This window comes from Coffea arabica, chromosome 1c (genome assembly GCF_036785885.1).
Source record: "Coffea arabica cultivar ET-39 chromosome 1c, Coffea Arabica ET-39 HiFi, whole genome shotgun sequence".
Classification (NCBI taxonomy): Eukaryota; Viridiplantae; Streptophyta; class Magnoliopsida; order Gentianales; family Rubiaceae; genus Coffea; species Coffea arabica.
This window is the reverse complement of record NC_092310.1, coordinates 1,495,476-1,518,096: the sequence shown is the minus strand read 5'-3', so window position 1 is coordinate 1,518,096 and position 22,621 is coordinate 1,495,476. Positions and strand designations below refer to the sequence as shown.

Sequence of the window (22,621 nt, the reverse complement as noted above, 5' to 3'; positions counted from 1 at the left end):
TGGAATTTTTGGGAATATTATTAACTCTTTTTAGTATCCATTGAATGTTTGAAAATCATAACAGATTGCAACAAAAACAACTTCGGTGACTATAGGTGAAAGACATTTTTTTTCAGCATTACAAAGACTAATAATTAGCTCGTTAGATGCTTGCAAAACATATCCAATGCAAGCCAAGTTCCTTCCTCTGTTAATCACATAATTCTCACTGTCAAAATTTGTGTGCTAAGCTCAATTCTTTCATTATCCTGAGTCTTTAAGTACAAGAAACAATTCCATCACAAGCTCAATCTGTATTTAAAGATCATATTGAAATGCAACCAGACTTCTTGCAAGTTTGTGATTATACTCAGATTCTGAACTAGCGCAATCAGGCATGCTTCAATGAGTTTTTGATGTTTGACATTGCTTTAATTCTTTTTTTTTTCTTAATAAATTACAATTTGTGTCCTAGTTTAGATCTCTTATTAGTTGAGCTGATTGTTACGAGACACAAAATTAGTTTAGGTTTTATAAACAGATTTAAACTTGTGCGCGATTTTGGATTGATTATACATGGGGCAGAACGCATATAAACTTAATGCTTTTTAGAGCTGAAGTACCTTAAACTACTTAATCCTATGCTTGACACATCCACAATTGCTTAATTTTGGTTAAACAGAACTAATATATCCACTTAAGTAACCCTTTCAACTTAGCTCCTACTATCTTACATATTGTAAGTTGTAATCTACAAAAGCGCGTAAAAAAGCAAAAATTCCATCAAAAAAAATGTTGCCAAAAAATTAATTAAGTTGCAGGAGAAGAGCAAGAAGTAGACAAGTTTTGTTTCCTTTTGCTTTCAGATTTAGGGTGCGAGCTGTTATGCTTAATTTCAGCCCTTTTTGATGTATCAGTCTCATATTAGGCTGTTGTCACATTCAACTTGAAATTGTGTCGAACTAAACTAATGAATAGCATATAAAGATTCTGCTGAACAATAAGCTAATGCATACAGACCATAACAAAAGCTGGAGCAACAAAAGAAGCTAATCGTAATCTACACATCATTATACAGAAAGACTTCTGCTGAACATAAACACACAAGCTAGGCAGTTAAACCTTCACTTAGCTCTAGATAGCAAAGAAGATATCAACACATCAAGAAAGCCAAATGAAAGCAGTTCATCATCATCTTGCTGATACTTGCATAACATCTTTAGGACAATGCCCAGAGAGCAGACCACATACAGAGAGAAACAACATTAATTCAATCCATTGTAACAGGATCTCCCCCCCCCCCCCCCCCCCTCCTTCCCACCACAACTACAACAAAGTATAGGGGGAGAAATGCTCATTAGTCGGCCGCCATTTGAAACAAACGCTCATTTCAAGGTTAGGGGCCTTTTGAAACAAGCTAGGCAGCATTTTCCACCAAAGAACTTCATCTATATTACCAAAAAAGCAGGCAGATAAAAGCACCTGGATGGTCAAGTTTCTAAAATTTGGCAGCAAATATTGGGAACCATAGAGAGCCTTCATGCAAATTAGAAAGTATCAAAGCAACTTCCTTAGCAAGTGTAATGCAAAGAAAAGTAAATTTCAAAAAAAAAAAGAAAAGAAAAGAAAACAGAATACCTCCAAAATGCGTGGCCATAAAGAAAGTGATTGCACTCCTTGCACCCTCACAAGATGATCAATGGCATCATCACTTGGTACTTCATTGTTAAGGTTAAGGATAAGAAGACGGGTTAAGGTTCTGAAAGAAGCAAACTCCAACAGCAGATGCAAAGTAGGAAAAGGATCTAAGATTTCGGGCATTGATAACCACCTGATGCCCAAGAGTGTGTTTGGCTATCATCATACTCCAGACTTTCTAGGTTATTTGACTCCACAAGTATCGTACACTCTGCTCCCAAGTGTTGAACAAGCAACATATTGATTGAGGGGCTAGAAAATCAAGCTCAAGTTTACTACCTTCATGCCCTTCATTCAAACACTGGATGTGTAATGACAGGTTTCCAAGCACAGGACAACCTCGAATAAGCATTTGAACAGAATCATCAACTAATTGCCTTAAACACATACTCAGAACTTTAAGCTTCGGTAAAAACACTAAATTGGGAATCCACATCATATAACAGTAGCAGATAAACCAATGTTTCACATGTAAACATCCCGGGACAAGTTATTGCATATGTTCGAATTTCAGAACATGACAAAATTACGAGTTCTTCAACACTAAATCCAAGCACATCCGATATGATTGTGTGCTGTAAAGCCTGTAATTACTTGACTAGATCAACCCGAACAGGTTTGATGTGCCAAATTACTTATTCAAATCGAAGGATACTATTGCTTCTTGATTGAGAGGATCAAGACTGATGGAACAAGGAGGAGGACACCAGCTGAGCAGGAAAATAAGACTCCTAGCTGTAAATTCCATGAAACAGATAAACACATCGATACAAATTCATCATAACCAAAAAAAGACGTTCAGAAAAATAAACTAAAACCACAAACAGAAGCTCATACAAGGCTGAAACAATAGAGGAACCTCAAGCAAAAGATATGTGCACAATGTAGAAAAGCAAATAGAACGCTTTCTCCATGTCTGTTGCTTCAGAACACAATTTGCTGAAATGAGAACCCCCAACTTCTAAAGATGGAATTAGTAACCAGCCCAAGCCAAGAAGTTAGCAAGGATTGAAAGGAATTCAGGGCACATGCTTTTTGCTTCATGATATCATGTATCATCATAAAGAGGGGACCATTTTTGAGACAATGCTTTGACAGCCGAGTGTGGATAAACCCCCTCCAGATGAAGAGGGCATCCATCAAATAATGAAATACCATCCACTGCAACAGGACTTGGTTAAAATTTAGACAATAAGGCAAGAAAATCACCGACCAGCTGATTCCAGGTCTTTACTTCTGCAGTAACTTACTTGAAAATTATAGGAAAGAGTACTGACTATTGAAGCAAAATTCAAAAATATCAGAATTAAGCTCTTTATGTCTCGAACAATAATGCAAACTGTTGCCAAATCTTTGAGAACATCTCCTCTATCATGGACGAAGTGCAGCACTAATGAAGATTCTGAGGGCAGCTAAATCATCAGTCTTCTCATTCTAGCTAGACGGGCTAAATATATGCTTTTTCCTTAATGTCATGTTTTTACCTTTTTTTTTTTGTTTCAAAATGGGATTCCCAAACTTTTCCTTCGGAAAAAGTAATTTTCATGCATCTCCATCCACTCTTAATGAGTGACTTATTTTGAATTACTGGGTCACATTTGTCGATTTATCCCAAGCCAACTCATCGAAACATTTATGCCTCCTTACATATGACTATATGTCTCCTTAAAAATTTAAATTGCAATTTTTAAATTCCAAAAAATCACTGATCGGGGAAGGATAGTGTACATGTCACGCTCCGGACTCGCAGACCCAAGACGCAACAAGAGTCTCAACAGCCAAGTTCAACTATTTGAGCTCTATTCTCGCCTCTGTTTTAAAACTCGGACCGGACCGGCGGTCGAACCGATTGAACCGGGAACCGGCCAGGTAGCCAGTCCGAGTCATATTAAAAAACCGGAAATTTAAAACTCGGTCAAAGCCGGTCAAAAATCGGGTTTGACCGGGAAAAAATCGGTTTTTCCGGTTCAACAGTAATTTTTTTTAAAAAAAATTCAAACTTTTTAATATTATGTTTTGACCCCCTAAATTGTTAAAACTTATTGATATACCTCAAATATTTGATACTTTATAAATATTGTCCTAAAATTTGATGTTATTTTTCAATTAAATTCATAATTTTAATTCTAAACTTGTTAATATTTATTAAATAATATAAATTGCTACTTGATTGTTCTAATTTCTTTATATTTTCTTGTTAAATATATTTGAAACATCAAATATATATGAATATACCTTTATTAATATCAATATATTATTAGATATTATATATATAATATTTTAATTTTTAAATAATTTTTATTTATGATGTCATCCGGTTCGACCCCCTATCGACCCCCGGTCGAACCCATTGACCCCTGATCCCTGACCTCGGCCGAGTCACTATCCGGTCCGGTTCTGAAAACATAGATTCTCGCTAGTCCAAAATAGATATTCAAGTTGGACTTGAGTGCTCATACTCTACTCAAGTAGAGGTCTATAGCACTTTATATTTCCGCTGTGAGATGCAGTATAACATTCACCCCTCCTTTTTATGTTTTGCAGCCGGATTGTCCACTCAGTTGTGTCAGATTCTAGAGGTAGATCATATGAGTTTTAGAGATGGCTTCTATCCTTAGGTCAACAAAGCACTTAGCGCTGCACAAGACTTAGTTCCTCCACTTCTTTATGTAGTCTGATCCAATACCATTGACCTAGTATCACTCATGCAGAAACTACACGAGATTCATTCTGATATCACAATGTCACATTTTGGGCCCAAGATGTGACTAGAGTCTCAGCAGCTAAGTACCAGTACTTGGGCTGATATGGAGTGATCTGATCTAAGGTTGGTTTAGTGCTTGGATGATTGCATTTCCTATATAATATGTGGAGTGAAGCTGTAAGAAGTATAAATAAGAAAAAAAAAAAAGAAAATATAAACCTTATCTCAATTTTAATGGTCTCTTTGGTAGGTATATTTGTATCGTAGGAAGTTGTTTGTGTCATATGCAGCGGGTGTGACTACCTATTTTGTCAAATCAAAAAAAAAAGAGAATAAAAACCTTGTCTCTATAAGAGAACTAGTTTGTACCCATTCATTGAATGGGAATTATCTAAAAATAATAAATTATTTAGTGTAGTTCATAAAAATATTTGCATAAAATACAAACTTGTTGTATAATCTATTATAACCTTTCTTAAATACATTGTTATTCAAAAATAGTCTTATAATGTAAATTTAAACATCTAATTCTGTAATTAATATTTCAAAAATGCAAAAAAAAAAAAAATCGACAATATGATGACATTCAAAAACTTGAAAATAGGGAAGATCAAATCTTGGCTAATCTTCGGTAAACAAAAGAATGGCCAACCCGTTACCAAAACATCAATTTTGGTACTTAATAAAAATGGCTTAAAGGTTAATGTGAAAAGAAAAGAAACCGAATGAAATATTAATAAAAGATAAGAATTCAGAATCAATCAAGTCATAGGAACAGACAACCTTCTAAATCTGTTCATGGCTAATAGAAACCAAAACGAAAACATAAGATGTACTTTGCTATTAAGTCAAAAACATAAAAAATCTAAATAGTCTGATGTATATTGCATGACGTGAACTGCTGTATGACAATGAACTTGATGCCTAGCCATTTATGTAAACAGTGACACCTTCTTGTTCTTTAGAAGCTTTCTACCAAAGTCTAAAAGAAAACATTGAAAACTACACAAAATTTTTTTAACCCCAGACACCTAGAAAAAAAAAATTAATACGTTGTTGAAGACAATTAATAAATTGTCAAAGACAATTAAAAAATCGTGTGAAAACACATAGTTCAAAAGGTCATTTTTAAATCACTAACCAAAAAAGCAATATGTGTTCTACTTGAATTGAAGAGTGAATCCATAAATTGAAATAACAAATTAATTACAAAAACCTTGCTAGAAATAAAAACCAAACGGTAACTTTTGAAGACTTAGAAAATTCAAATTCAATGACCTAGCTATAAAGAAGGTGTAGGAAATTACAGACCACATACAGCGAGCATAAACAAAGTCCAAATGCGGTCCTTGCGTTGAAGGGAATAAAAACGAAGTTCCAAATCCGATCCTTGCATTGAAGTAAAAAAAAAAAAAACTTTCAAAAAACATTGTGAAAAAGTGTAAACATCTGCACTGCTTGTAGAGCATCTTCGATAGCGATAATCTGATAAAGATAATCTAATATTTGAATTGATATTTCGAACTTTTGAGTTGACGATTAGAGAGAGTTAAAAACATAATTCAAATTATTTATACTAATCCCCATGAAATTTAGGCATGACAATTGGGGTTAAGGCAAAAAAAGGTGAGAGAATGGAAGAGATAATTATGGAAGGATTATTTAGAATTGTAAAGTCAAGAGAAAAAAAGGGATAGAATAGCGTAGGTTATCGGGGGGTTAACCCATAAAGCGCGTTGCACCTACTTGCTATGTCAATAAGTCACGTAGGCAAAAAATAAACTAAAAGGATAAGGATGAGAATACGACTTTATTATATATATATATATATATATATATGATATAACGATACACACCCTAGTCTATCCATAAGTTACACACCCCCAGATTAGACAATGCATCTGCTGCCATCAACTTCCCTAAAGCAATGAGAACAGGAAACTACAATAGTAGAATAACAAGACCAATCGTTTGATTCCTTCGCTGTCCATTTTGGGGGTCGATTTATGAAACCCTTAAAGTGCCACGAGTTGCAGAGAAGCCAAAAGTGTCCAGAAATCAGCCGCAGAATTAGATAACAACAGCTAAAACATTTCCATTTTCATTAAGTTTCCAAGTCTAACAACAAGGGCAGGCAACAGTACAACAAGAAGGGCCAAAAAATAACAATAAAAGAAGAAGTACAGGGGAAAAAGGAAATTAGAGCAAATGGGATTTTGCGAGGCGGTTTATGAAACCTTAACTGGTGAGGTGCAGAGATGCCAAATGATCAGAAATCAGCAGGAGAAGCATAGGCAGCAGCTCCAACGTTTCCATTCATCTCAAAGGGGAGAACCTTTTTTTTTTCTTTTCCCCCAATGGCTGGAAATTTGTGTTTTGGGCAGAGAAAGAACTCAGTATTTTTTTTTTTTGATAAAAACAAAAAAACCACTTGTGATTAAGTGAACATATGAAAAAGTTTTCGTGATTTCAAAACATACAATCCTCTCATTATTTGAATTAAAGTGAAAAGGAGACAAAAAAGAGTTTATAATAATCATTATGATTATCATTACTATATAAAAAATACCATCAGTCTTAGTACTTTAGAGCATGAGTGCAAGCATTCTTGTGATCTTAGTTTTTGTTATTCCAATTATACCCTTATTAATTAATGATTGGAGTTTTACATTATGCTCTTCTTAATTTATTATGATGATTAAAATTTATTATATCATATCTATTGATTTAAAAGAAAATAATAGTTGATGCTAAGCATTAGAGACTGAGCAGGATTTGATCTTAGTTTTTTATTTTGTCCAAAATACCATTCTCCCTAATAACCCTAATAATTAGATTTATTGAATTTTAATAATAGCAATAATTGTAGTAGTTAGGAAAACAATGTAACCTTAATTAAATTTGAATTATGAAGCCAATAAACTAACTATAACACACCAAACCAATGTGTCTTTTTTCATTCAATTTTCAGTTTTTTATTTCAATTTAAAATTATTAATTAGTCATAGCCTAATTAAATTTTTAAATCTTCAAAAATATTACTATTGAGACCAAAACAAGGCGCTCTTATGACAATGGAATCTTTCGTTTGTGCTTTAAGTTAGAGAAGACAAAAAAAAAAAAAAAAAAAAAACTCAATTACCTCTACTAATGAAATTTCATTCTCAAAAAAATTGAACAGTAGTTTATATGTAGTGAATCATTTATATTCCATTTTCAACAGAAAGAACATAGAAAATAATATAGAGAGTTCAATTTCAAAGAATATACATCTCTTCACTTTTTAAAAAATGGTGTATATAATTTCATATTGAAGAATTGCAAATTTAACTTACATAACATGAAAACTAATAAATACAGAAAGCAATTATTAAAACAAGGAAACATAACAGGAGCAATTATAATGGTAAAGCGTGCAACTAATATTTATGCAAAAAAATTATTTTTATTTTATTTTTTGCCCTTCTATCCCTCCCTACACCTTTTTCCATACCCAACTGTCACGCATAGGGCTCGAATTCTAAACTGGAAAGACTACTAAGAACTCTACCTTAGCCACTCAGCCAACCCTAGTGATTAACAAACAATTAACTTTTGCTTAGTGTGCAAATTTAGGTCATCCAACTCTAAAAGAAAAATAAAAAATAATTCATATATCTAATTAAAGATTATACAATTTTAGTGGAACCATCATAATTTGTTTGTCATGGAGAAAAACAAACGAAGCAATTACAAGTATCAATATTACACTTACCATTCAAAATATTGATACTTTTGTCAAATCATTTCATATTTGGTCAAATCTTTATTTTTTAAATGTTAATTTTTCATCTTCTTTAATTAATTGTCCTTAAAACCATTATTTTAAATTGAAAGAGACTGAATGTATTCCCATTTGTTAAAAATTCTCTAGAGATTTTATATGAATTTGTAAATATAACATGTTGTGGACTTTTTTTTGCTTTTAAAATAATGCTTGTAAGGATAATTAATTAAAGAAGATAAAAAATTAAATAAAAAATAAAAATATGCAAATATTAAATTTGCTAAAATAATTTTCACAAATAAATTTTAATGTCTAAGAAACATTATATTTTATGATATTATAATCACATGCAAAGTACGTGACCTATTACTAGTAAAATGAAAAGGGATTTTTTTGCTAAGAAACACTAGCATGATCATATAAACACTCAAGCCTTAACAACAAGGGTAGACAGCAGTAAAACAAGAAAAAGAAGGGCAAAATACACTTAAATCCCTTGTGGTTTAGTGATTCTTTACATAATCTCCCTATAGTTTCAAAAACTATATAAACCCCCTTGTAGTTTGAATTAAAATATTAAAGCGTCGAAAGTGATCATTTGTAATAGAATCCATAAAAATATCGAAATTACCGTTGTTTAAAAACTAAAGTGACTGAAGTGACAAAAAATATGAATATAATATGCATAACACTCTAATCTCCTTAGTTTTATATTTTATCATATAACCCCCTATGATTTTCAAAATATATAAATAATCCCCTGCAGTTAATAAATGATTTTTAATTTTATATAGGAGTGCTTTTGACATTCTAGTTGACTCATTATGGAATGCAAATTCCGTCATTTTGATACTTTAATCCAAATTATGAAAGTGTTATGTATAACTTTTGAAACTACGGGGGAATTACGTGAAAAGGCAGTAAACTAGAGGGGGTAAAGTATATTTTGCCCGAAAAAGAAAAACTAAAGCAGGGGGATTTTTGGGGTCGATTTATGAAACCCTTAAAGTGCTATGAGTTGCAGAGAAGCCAAAAGTGTCCAGAAATCAGCCGCAGAATTAGATAACAACAGCTAAAACATTTCCATTTTCATTAAGTTTCCAAGTCTAACAACAAGGGCAGGCGACAGGACAACAAGAAGGGCCAAAAAATAACAATAAGAGAAGTACAACAGGGGAAAAAAAGAAACTGGGGCAAATGGGATTTTTGGGAGGAGGTTTATGAAACCACCCTCAACCCATTTCGTGCGTGCTGTGTGCGTGACAAGTACATAGTATGCATTTTCCTAATATGTCTTAAGTATACAAATTTTGGTTGCACAGAAATGGATATCTTCCAAGCATCACTGTCAACGTTTCACATATCGTAACACACTTGCATCTCTAATTTGAGTAGAAAAATCCTACAAAAAGATCCACTATAGTAATATGACAGTGGAAAAATAAAATAGAAAACGCCTACGGATTTTTCCCATAACCTATATCCAAAGAATCAAGGTTCTTTAGATGTCTTAACATAATACTAAACGTTACATGTTACATTAGTCACTGCAAGAATTGATTTTCCTCTTTACGTACGTTCAAGGCTCGTGCAAATCAACACTAAGCTTTCTTCCCCAAATTTCATAAGAGCAAGCTATCTATGAGAATCAAATAGTTGTGCTGAACGGTAACACAAAAATTCTAGCATACTGCAAAACTATTGGTTTTAATTATCGTAGATTCCTCCACTTAAAAGCATATAGGCAGATGTAGTAAGCATTATTAAATTAAGAAGCAAATCATGATTGTATTTCTAGCAGATGATCTCAGTACACAAAAAATGAAAGAAACCAATGATATATGCCTGTCCTTTCTTCAAGTTTTATCATAAATCACCAGAAGTCGACAATACAACATTTCAATCCACAGAGCTCCTCTTGAATGACAATATCCTGTCACATACTGAAGGAATTAGATCTGGACCTACACTCAGCTTCTTTAAAGCATTTCCATGCTGCAATAGATATTCAATTAGCTTGAGTTCACATTCCTTAATGCTGAAATGTCTGACTTCGATCTCCTTCAGTTGTTCGATGAAGCAAATTGGAAGAGCCTCTTGAAGGAGAGACTCGAATTCGTTGCTTTCACTGATGTTGTCCAAAATCATCTATCCATTCAAAGTAGATTAAAAGTGAAAATCCTATTGCAATTATTATTACAACAAAGACAGTGCATCAGAACTTATGTTGTTGAAAATAAGAACTTCAAGGTTAGGGATCTTTCTGAACAGGCTAGATAATACTCTCCAAGAAAGTGAGACTTTTCATAAACCCAATTGATATTGAATTTGAATATTGTAATGGGAGTCATGTCTCGGAATTGAAGGATTCTGTAACTGAGATTCAAGAAGTTAAAGAGCCGCAGAATATCATCTGTTGGATCAAATTCGAGATCAATTTCAGGAACCAAAGCAAAAAGGTATCTCCACCTGGTGGATAGAACTGAGGTGGCTACAGATTTTTTAGTTGGGAAACGATAAAATGTGGCGGATAAGAGATTCAGGAAGGGCACTGATCCTATCAACATCACCAACATCTGGGCATGGGGTGCTTTCAAATTTGTCACCATTTTTATCTAATATTATAGAGCTGATAAAGTAGAAAGGGATTTTTTTTCTAAGAAACACTCGTATGATCAGATAAACAATCAAGCCTTAACAACAAGGGCAGACAACAGTCAAACGAGAAAAAAAAAATTAAAGCTAGGCAAAGAAACCTGGGATTTTTGGGGGTCGATTTATGAAACCCTTAAAGCGGTATGAGTTGCAGAGCAGCCAAAAGTGTCCAGAAATCAGCCGCATAAGCAGATAACAACAGCTCAAACATTCCTATTTTCATTAGGTTTCCAAGTCTAACAACAAGGGCAGGCAACAGTAAAGCAAGAGGGCCAAAAAAAAGTAAGAAAAGAAGACAAATAGGGGGAAAAAACCTGGGGCAAATGGGATTTTTGGAGGCGGTTTATGAAACCCTTAACCCGTTTTGTGCGTGCTTGCGTGCGTGACAAGAGCATAGTATGCATTTTCCTAATATGTCTAAGAATACAGATTTTCGCTGCACAGACATGGATATCTTCCAAGCATAAAAATACATAGTTTCCAAGAGCTATATCCTGCGAAATTGACCAGGCAATAGTGGCATAATTTCACAATTAAGAGCTGTAACTCTAGGCACTCCTCTAGTAACTTACCTTCACCAAGGAAAGATTGTTGTGTCTCCTTTGGCGTACAATCCGGCAATGTATCAAGAGTTATCTTCTCTAAAGCTTTTCCATTCTGTAAAAGATATTCAACAAACTTGAATTCACAGTCTTGGCTGTCATAGAGATTTTGGATTTCTACTTTCCTAAGACATTCAACGAAGGATACTGGAATAGCCACAGCGAAAGGACATTTAAATTTCTAGTATCTTTTGCCATCATCATACCAAAATACTTGTCCATTTCAACATTATTATATGCAGAAAAAAAAACGCAAAAAAATTATTAAAAATGGCAAGAGTTACAGTAACTCATTTTGCCAAAAACAAGCACTTCGAGATGTGAGGAACTTTCAGGTAATCTTTCTAAGGTCTTCCACAAATAGATGGAGACAGCTTCACAACAAAAGCCACCTTCAAGCTTTAAACTGATCAGATTTGCAAAAGTTGGCAACACAGATTGGAAATAAGAAAGAACCTTCATACGAAATGAGAAGAAAACAAAAACAATGTGCAAGTGGAAAATCAACTATTCTACAACTCTAAAGGAAAGCTTGAATTCATGGAAATACAAGAAAGTGCAAAACCTAATGACAGCAAGTATAGACAACATAACTAATTGATGCTATAGTATCAGGATAATAAGCACACGTAGTTCCCTAAAAGTCATACAATGTGCGGAGCACGTGCATTCAATCAATGCTTGAATTTTCCCTTTCTTTTCTTATAATTAAGTTGATTATAATTGTATTTTTATTCTGAAAGTTCACAAAAGTACATTTTATTAGACATTTTTCGGCACATGCATTTTCCTAGCTATTTGAAGAATATTCAGAAGAAATTAGCAACAAAATTTTATTGGGCAAATTCCACTTTACTCCCTGTGATTTAGCGTTTTTTCACATAACCCCCCTATGGTTTCAAAAGCTATACATAACCCCCTTATGGTTTGGATTAAAGTGTCAAAGTAACGGAAATAGTCACTCGTAACGGCGTCACCTAAAATGTCAAAAATACCCTTATGTAAGGTTGAAATTTATGTATTAACCAAGGGGGGTTATGTGTATATTTTGAAAATCATAAGGGGGTTATATGGTAAAGTATTAAACCATAAGGGGGTTATATGGTAAAATATAAAAATCATAGGGGGTTAATGTATCATGTATTTATAAGGGTAATTTCGACATTTTTAGAAGTTCCGTTACGAGTGACTATTTCCGTTACTTTGACACTTTAATCCAAACCATGAGGGGGTTATGTATAGCTTTTGAAACCATAGGGGGGTTATGTAAAAAAAGGGTAAACCACAGGGGGTAAAATGTAATTTACCCAATTTTATTTGATAGACACAGTGATTTTACACTCTGCAATCCATGCATAAGCTCAGAAGCTTGACTGTATTTTGCTCTACTTTCAGTTGAAAATTTGTAGTCCACTGGTATCTTGGCTTTAACAAGAGACTTCAGATTGTGACCAAAGCACAATCCTAGCTCATGATCTGCATGGACCGAAAATTTGAGATTATAGGCTTTTGATATATCAAATTTAGAACGTGAATCACAGTCAAAATTCAAAATTTCAAGATTCGGGCATTAACTAAATTGTCCAGAATACTTCAAAGTCTTCAGATTGATCGCATCCACAACTATATTGTGTAATTTGTTTTCATGTCCACTGCAAAACACAATCAACCTTTTCACTGAAGTACTCGGAATTTCAAGAAGTTGAACCTTAAAATCGTTAATAGTATCAAGAAATCAACCTGCAAGTAATAACAATTAACAATACTACCTCAACAAGAAAGCCAGATGGAAGCATGTCATTATAGATTCTTATCACTCATACTTGATTAAACCAACTTAGAAGGCCATCTTTGGATGATACTTAAACAGTAGAAATTGCAAGCACACAAGATACATGAACATCTTATCTTCCGCCAATGTAAGCACGGAGGAAATATATGAAAAACAATTCGGTTTACAGTTGGACTCCTTCACTATACATAGGCATCGTGTCTTTAAATTTTTTTTAGCATGCGTCAACGCCAGTGAAACCACATATTTCTCTTCTTTTCTAACATAACCTGGCAATGCTTCGAGCATCTCCTGAATGACATTATCCTTTTGTTAGTTGAAGGTTTTCTAGAGCCACCAAGTGTCATCTTCTTCAAAGATTTTCCATTCTTTAAAACATACTGCACTAGCTTCAATTCACAAGCTTTCCCATACAACTCTGCAATTTATATTTCCTTGAGCTGTTTGATGAAGCGTGTGGGAAGGTAGCTCAAATTTTTTTAGATCAAACTGCCAATGTACCTGCCCACAAAAATCAGAGACATGAACTGAAGACAAAATATCAATATAAAGGATTAATCGTCTGATTAAAAAGTTCATGAAAACTCACTTTGCCATGTATAAGTGACTCAAGGTTAGGGACGCTCTCAACTATGCCAGGTAACTTGTCCCAATCAAAGATAATGTCAAGCTCCAATCTTGTGAGATTTTCAAAATTTGGCAAAGAATGTTCAAAACCAAAGAGAGCATTCATGCAAATGAGAAGAAGAATTAAGAACAACTTAGAATTTACAACTCAAGCAAAGAGCTTTAAATTCATAACCAAGTGCTCACGAAAGAGTGCGTACCTCTAGAATATTCTCTGTTAAGCAAAGTGATTTCATATGCTGCACGCTATGAAGAAGCTCAAAAGCATCCTGAGCATATCTATCTACTGTACCAATCCCTCCTATCAATAATTTGGCTCTAACAAGGTGCTTTGGGACTTGAATAAAGTTCAACCCAATGCTTTGAGCATTGTAAGCCAAATATTTTAGATTTGGGGCATTTATCTCAAACTTTACCATTGTTTCACCTGATATGTCACCTGATGTATCTTGGTATAGTTAAAACTTTCAAGACTTTTGGACTCTATAACAACAGTATATCCATAATCCTTCTCACAACAATCGATTTTCAATTTCTTTAATGAAAAATTAGAGATCTTAAGAAGTTCCTTAAGACATTTGTACCTCAACTTCAGCTCTTCGAGCAAAGGACAGCCCTGGGTATGGCGGTTTGGTTTTGCTCCTCTGTGGGTCTATGTTTATAATAATGTAATTTTTACTTCGACTTTACAGATTTGGAGTTTGGTGGGCTTCAGGTTCTTTTCAATTGCTTTCTTTACAATGATTTTTCGTAGTTTCTATTATCTTATCAAGAAAAACTTGAACATGTTTTGTTTTACAACTTGCCGCATAAACTCCAAATCCCTTAACCAATACAGTTAGGCGATGTTTTGAATCCTTTCACAATTTTGGATTCCCATTGTCAATTTTGATGTTACTAATTTTCTCAATTTTGGGCAATCATTTTGAAGTCTCTAAGAATGGGCTTCTAGTAAGTTATACAAAGCTGCAGTACTTTTCATGAACAAAACTCAATGTGTTCCATCTTATATTTGTTCTTTAAAATTAGGGTAATTCTCACTTGACCCCTTTAAACTATATCATTACTATTCATTTATCCCTTAATGTTATATTTTAGTCATTTCACTCCCATAGGTAATTCAACTCAGCATAGTAATTAATTTTGGATAAAAATTCCCTTTTATTTTATAGCATTACTACATTGTTATTATAATTTTATCCCTTTAAATTATAGTGATACAATCATTTTACTCCCTAACATTATTTTCTACTCATTTTACCCCATTGTCAACCTAGCCAGTATGTTTAAAAATTTTTTAAAAGTATTTACTTTTTTTATATATAATTAAAAATAAAGAAGTTGGAATGGCTATTCTTTTTTTCCCACTCTAAGAGTTCCAAAAACATAAAAAGAAAAAAATTTTCTCAAATTACTTTATTCACATTTATTAATACTAGAAAAAGAAAAAGAGCTATGAGAGAAGGATAGAAAATTAGATTTTACAAAGAAAAAATAAGGAACAATCAAATATTATCGTATTACTTTAACATTATCAGGATTAGGATTGGAATTGGGTAGTAAACAGAAAAGTAAAGTATTTTTAAAATAATAAAAATATTAAATTCTTTTTATTTGTATATTTTAAAAAAGAGTTGAGCTCTCTCTCTCTCTCCCTAGCTATCTTTCTAATTGTTTTTCAAAATTAATAAGATTGCCAAGAAGAAAAAGATTAATTTTCTGATTTTTTGCTTGATACTAAAAAAAAAAAAAAAGAGCCACTCTAAAAAAGGAGGGTACTTTTTAAAAAAAATTTTAACTTGCAAAATTGGTTTAATGGTGGGATAAATTACCTAAAAAATAACTTTGGGGGTAAATTGATCATAAGGCTATAGTTTATAAGGATAAAATGATAATAATTTTTAGGGCTAAACATGTCCTTTCATTTGAATTAACAGACTTTGTTAAGTTTGACCATTAATTTTGGGAGTAAAATGACTAAAAAGTAACTTAAAGAGGGAAATTGAGAAGTGGCACAAACCTTAAGGGAGTAAAATGATAATAATCTAAAAAATAAAAAATAAAAAATTGATAACAACCCTTAAAATTGTCTATCATTCATAAGGAGGATATCACTTGTATTTACCAAAGATTGCACTTTTTTTTTCTTTGGCAAAATAATAACTTTCATTTATATAGCAAAGAGAAGATTGTACTCTTTTCGAACTAATTCATTATAGAAAGGGTTAAATGCACTAAATCTCCATATACTTTGGCCTCAATTGTGTTTTGCCCCTGTGAACTCATTAAATAAGTACTTCACTCCTATTTGATATTTTAAAACAAAAATTCTCTTATATTTTATTTTTATTATTCATTCCCTTATTTTTCCTTTTCCACTACTTTCTTTTATTTTTTATTTTTTATTTTGTATTATTTTTCACTTCTCTCTGTCACTATTTTGTTTCACTTTTCTATTAGTATTACTAATTTGTATGTTTATTATAACATTGCAATTATTTTTTACTTACAATTTCATTCTTATTTAATTTATTTATTTACACTTTTAGAAAATTCAAGAAAAACTTTATAGTGTAAAAAAACTAATATATGTCTGTTATAGTCAAAAAGTGTATGTTACTAACAATTTGGCTATTTAAAAAATATTAGTGAACTAGAACTTTAAATTAATTAATATTTAAAATTATATCCCAAAAACTAAAGTAACCGATATTTGTATTCTTTTTTTTTTTGTACATAGTTAATAAACCATTATGTATTATGATTTGAATTTGTTGCCATTGTTATTAAAATTAATTTATTCTAAACTCTAGACATATTAATTTAAGTAATATGTGAAATAATCTATGTGTATAAATAACATATACTTTATTATAGCATAGACTTTATGATCATTCAAAAAGTAAAAAATAAATAAATGATAAGTTTAAGAAGATTAAAGTCAATATATAGATTGCAATAGTAAAGAGAAGAAAGTCGTTGATCATATGAGAGGAGAGTAATTTTGGAATAAAAAAAGAAAAGAGACAAGTAGACAAAGGGTAAAAAAAAGAGAAATAAAAGAAGTAAACTAATAATTAATATGGACTAGACACTTTTATTCTAAAACAAAAAGTAGCTAGGAGGACAAAATCTCTATTTATTGAGTTGAGGGTGGGTAAAGTACAACTGAAAATGAAATTCACGAGATTTAAAAGTTCTTAACCCTTGTGGAAATTGAGGAGATTTTGTTGAACATATCGCCATTGTTATGAAGTGATGAGTTCCACTTGATAAAACTCCGAATTGTAATTTAGCAAAGTTTCAGGTAGATGGACTTAGCAGATCTTGTTTTTTTGATGCAATCACTCAATTTTATTTTCTATTGAAACGAACATTTACATTCTTCTCATGCTTCAGTTCAGTACTATAATCATTTCAAACTGACAAGGAAAGTCTGTTTTATTTATTAAATACTATAACGTTTTATTACCCTCATGACTAAAGTAAATCACCGAAAAAAATTGCCTGGGAACCCAAGGATCTGAAGGCTTATAGTTCTTAGGGTGGGAGAGAGGGGGGGGGGAGTCTTCGTGAACCTACAGAAAGTATATCTAGAAGAAAATAAGGAAAAATCAGTCTTAGCTTCGTCAACATATTTTACATCCTAAATCCTTATACTATATAAGAATGAGTTTAGGGCTTGAATTTCAACCGTAAGGGTGGGTTTTTTTGAAAATATGAAAGTGTTTGAAGTGCAATTAAAGTATTGAATATGGGTCATTATAACTAATTTAGTTTTGCTGTAATTACTTGGATGTCCTTTTAAACATTTAAAACTAGGGGTAAGTTTGATATGTGACATTGTTTGATATCCGATTAAACATTGGATACAACTGAATTCAGCTTGTGTTTTAGTGAAATTACATAAAAGCCCTTCTAATCATTTAATTGTATTAACATCTAAGTCTTTTAATTTCTTAAAGCCTTTCTCATCAGTTATTTGCAAAGTTATGATATATAGATGTTAAGACACAATTAATGTCAATTAGTAGAGAAGTTTGATTTTTTGGCCGTTAGTTATCATAGATGTTAATTCGGATGTTGTTACACTAGCTACTCTTCTTCCCTATTTTGCAACACCTTTTTCAATAGATATGTTTTCTTTAACCAATTTACTTTTTGGTTGTAAAAAATTTGTAATATTGCAAGTTGTATGTGCAATAATTTTTTAGTATTTTAATTCAATTACCCATGTTAGACAAGCTTGATAAGGAAGAGACCACATTTGTTAATTGTTATTTATGGTTTAAAATAAGTTTATCATCATAAATTTTCCCATTTATAGATTACATCTACTTCTTTTGTTGTTTTAACTATTAGTTAGGATAATTTTCAAATCGTTTGCTATTTTATTGACTATTCCATTTAGACAATTTTTCACTTCATCTGATTAGCCAATATGTTTAACTATCTACTTAAAGTTATTTGGCTACAAATCTAAAGCATGTATCTCATTACTTTTAATTATTTTTCTTAAATTGAATGGATTAAAATGCTTTAGTACTTTTTTGAGGTAATTATTTCTCTAAATTAGCATGTTAGTTGTTGTATATCTTTGCAACTAACACAAAACTGATATTTCGTGATTGTGACCCCTATCGAGAAGGAGATGCTTTGCTATATGTCCTAAATCATACAATAAATTATAATTAATTGCTTGCTCAATGTGAAGGTCTCGTGATGATATATGTCCTTAGAATCAATATAAATTCAAGAATTTGGCTTGCAAGAACCGAAATTCTACTAGCAATGATTTCTTCAAGTATGCTAATTGTTCAAATCTCACTTATATGACAAGATAATGTGGTGGATTGCCCTTATAGCAAGATCAAATTCAAACTAAATAACAAATTTTAAGATCTCTAAAGTGCATGAGCAGATATAAATATGTCTTTTATTATATTAGGTTAGATGGAGATGCAAAGTAGTTGATCGTATCTTATAATTATGTTTTATTACATATTATATTTTTTAACTTAATATGTAACTTATGATTTTTTTAATTTAATATCACATAATAAAATTATCATACTTCAATTCTTATACTAGAAAATACCAAATAATAATTATTAACTATCTTAATTATAGGCACTAAACTCCCACGCGTTGCGTGGGCTTTTCCTCCTAGTGAGTACAAACAAAATGCACATTGGATGCTTTTTTTTAATAAGCATTTTTTCCAACAGGGGAGAGATAGGATCTAAAAAGTGATGAGAGAACATGGGGATTCAAACCTAGAAAAATACATTGGATGCTTCAAGAACCTAAAGAACATCTAAGCAGAAAGACGAAAAAAGTATAAAAGAAGTAGCAATCAATAATGAATTAAAACAAACAAAGGACAAGAAGAAACCTTTGTTGAATGATTGGCTAAATTTCAGTTTCAAATTGATGGTTTATTGAAAGTAAATCAGAAGACAGTTCCTCCCTGCAGTCTTAGGCATTTAGCAATTTCCACTTTTTGAAATTCGACGATCTAAATTTCCAAGTTGATGAAAATCTTAGTAGCTTTCTAAACTTAGTAAGTGACAATGCACCTTACGAGTAAAATGTTTTCTATATTCACCTTCCAATAGGGGTGGGCACGGGTTGGGACGTGTACCATTTGGCTAACCCAACTCAATCTATATCTTACGAGTTAGCTATTTTTTGACCCTTTTCTGTCTTGCATATCAGTGAGTATCAGGTTATAGGGTACCCGCTGAGATAGAGTCGGGGCAACGGGTACCCAGTCTACCCCACTTATTATTTAATTTTGTATTTTACACATTCATCTAAACTTTAATAAAGATTTTTTTTCTCAAAAAAAGTTTCCCACCAAAAAACAAACATGTGAAGAGAATACAAGAAAACGGAAAAAAATTAAAAGAATTCAAAATCAATAAAAGTTTGAAATAAGTAGCACCTTTGTTTAAATATATATTCCACATTAATTTAACTCTTTTCTATAAAACATAAAATTATAATCTCTGCAAATGAATCTTGTAAATAAACTATAGTCTCTCATATGTGTAATGCAATTTGTTCACTGAAATTACTTTTATAGCTCTAAAAATATTATTTTATAGTATATGTACAAAAATTAAAAAAATTAAAAATTAAAAAATATATATGTGGGGTGGGTATGTGATCCTAACCCGCCCCACATCTAAGCGAGTATTTGATTCTCTTTTGATCTGATTAAATAATACAAATCGAGTATCATAATTTTCGGATCAAATTGGATTGAATTGGATGGAATTGAATCTCAAGTTTATATATGCACGTCCTCTCCCATGATTAAGCCAGGAATTCCCATCAAACTCAAGTTCAACAAGGTGGATTCTCTCGTGACTATGGTTGGATAGAATCCAGATATCTGGCTTTGAGTTTTGACAATTAGTATTTGTTCAATGATACATGTTTAGCTATTTTGGTCTTTTACTATGAACTACTCAGTGCTCTTAGTATGCCTTCAAAGCGTAGCGTCTCATTAGACAAGACTATCAGTTCCATGAGTCAATTCCATTATAACTATTTAATTGGATAACAAGATCAATGAACTTATCAGTTCTCAAGTCTGAAGTAATCAAAACTGATCGAAACGGAAGACGAACAGTATCAAATGAAACAGGATAACAAGATATGAACAGTGATGAACTGCAAACAAAAGCATCCCTGGCCAGCATCTAGAAGCATATTGCCGACTTTCAAGAACCATGTATCTATCGATTTTGAGGTAGAGGAAAGAACAGTTAATATTAAAATCAATCAGCAAAAGACAAGAGTAATCCCATCAACCGATGACTAGCAACGACTTCGAGGAATGACTGATCAAACAGATTTTCATTGTGCATAAACTGATTTCTTGAAGTCAGTCCAAACGTCCTCAGCTATCTCAGATACTTGGGAATTTTTTCTTCTTCATTGCTTCATCATTCTGCAATACTAGATGTAATCAGCAGAGGCAAGCCAGAAGGCAATTGAAATAAGGAATAGACATGGAGAGCCAGAATTGTGAAGGAACACTTGGAAATTTCGACCGGAAGAAAACAGATTAAGACATGCAATAAAAAATAGGGTCATATGATGACGTACAACAATGATATGCTGCTGAACAATATTGCTTTAGGTGAGAATTTGCATCTCAACAACTCGCATTCTTCCACACCCTAATCCCACAAACAAAACAATAACTAACGTATGAACAATCACAGAATTACTACCTTAGATTCGTCCTAGTATAAACACAGGGCGGATGTTGTAAGCATAATAAACCGCAAAAGCAAACAAATATATATCCTTACAGATCAATAAATCATACACTAAAATATGAAAAAGATATGTATTGGCTCAGATTAGACCATTCCACACTGACTGAAAAGTAAGCAGCCACAGTATGTAGATTCCAACTTGAAAGTCATCAAACACCATCACCATCGGGTGAGGAGATGGTATATGCTTTCGCTAATAAATCTTACCTTTTTAAAAAATCTAATATCTAACGTAGATCTTGACAAATACCTAACAGGTATTCATTAATAAATTAATACCCTTTTATTTATTATATACTTTCTATTTGGTATCCTGCGAGTGCATCCAATAATAGGGGTGTGCACCTTGACCTCGTGATATGAAAAATCAGTGATCCGATTCGAATTAGGGGATATCCAATCTGGCAGATCATATGTGGATTGGGTTACATCTGGATCAAGGAGTAATGCATATTGGATTTAGATATTATTTTTTGTGATCTGTATAGTATTTTTTTAAATTTTTTAGAATTTTTTATACATCAAATCCACTAATTTATAATAGTTTTATCTCTTGTTTATTATTTTTATTTTTGTGTCCTCTTTCAAAATAGGCTTTCTTTGTATATGGTGTTAAGTTTTTAGAAATATGGTCATATATTTTATTGATAAAAAAATTATAGATGAAATATTGTATCTTTTTTGTTTGAATAAAAAATGAAAAAAATTATGGAAGTTACTTTATATTGCAACAAAAAAAGATTAATTTAGACGAAAAACTCTTTTTTAATGACTAAAAACTCATATGTAAGTACAATATTTCACTTATATGATATTTTTTAAACTATAGTACATTTAAATTTCATTCTATCTAAAGAATTTATAATTTTTTAAAAGAAAAAAATCGAATACGGATTGAATATCCAACTGATATGATCCGCATAATACGGATATGCAAATATATGGATATCCGCATTAGCGAATCTTGAGACAATTCACAAAATCACTTATTAGATATTCATGAGTTGGTCAGCGCTTTGGTTCACGGGTCGGATATCAATTGGGTTCACAAAATAATTTAATATTTTATTAAACATTAATAAATTAATTTAATATTTTTAATAAAATAATTTAATAAAATTTTAATATTTATAACTTTTATTAAAATAGAGTAGTTTGAAACTTTAGAATTATAAAGTAAATCGAGGGTTTTGATATATAAAAATTTGCATTTACTCAAACTCAACCGATTCGGACCCTTAAAAATAGATTTTAACCAAGTTTTTGAACATAAATTTGAAATTCAATTAAATAATGGGCCTAGTTTTGGCTAAATTAGGGTTAAATCGATTAAAACCTAACCATTTAAGAGAAATAAATGAGCTTAACTCAAGCTAATATAGAAGATTTTTCTTTGGATCAAGCTTGAGTTTATTAAAATCCTCATTCAAAAAACCCAATTGATAAGGTTATGTATTTCTATAGAATTTGGTTTCGAAAATAAGCTTAGTAAGGGTAATTTTG

The 22,621-nt window shown here is 31.9% G+C and overlaps 1 protein-coding gene across 1 annotated transcript; it reads right to left on the bottom strand.

Annotated features, from left to right (window-relative positions):
- Positions 1-10,046: 10,046 nt before the first annotated feature.
- On the bottom strand, positions 10,047-10,756 carry LOC140038240 (uncharacterized). Its single transcript, XM_072083319.1, has 2 exons — positions 10,460-10,756; positions 10,047-10,295 (listed from the first exon to the last, which is right to left on the bottom strand). The coding sequence occupies exons 1-2, from the start codon at positions 10,754-10,756 to the stop codon at positions 10,047-10,049; spliced, it is 546 nt and encodes a 181-aa protein (XP_071939420.1).
- Positions 10,757-22,621: the final 11,865 nt, after the last annotated feature.

Excerpts from the sequence above, each read along its gene's own strand:
- LOC140038240 (XM_072083319.1), bottom strand. The coding sequence starts at position 10,756 with ATGGTGACAAATTTGAAAGCACCCCATGCCCAGATGTTGGTGATGTTG. Across the intron at positions 10,296-10,459 it reads TCAAATTCAATATCAATTGG|ATGATTTTGGACAACATCAG; the intron begins GTTTATGAAAAG and ends TTGAATGGATAG.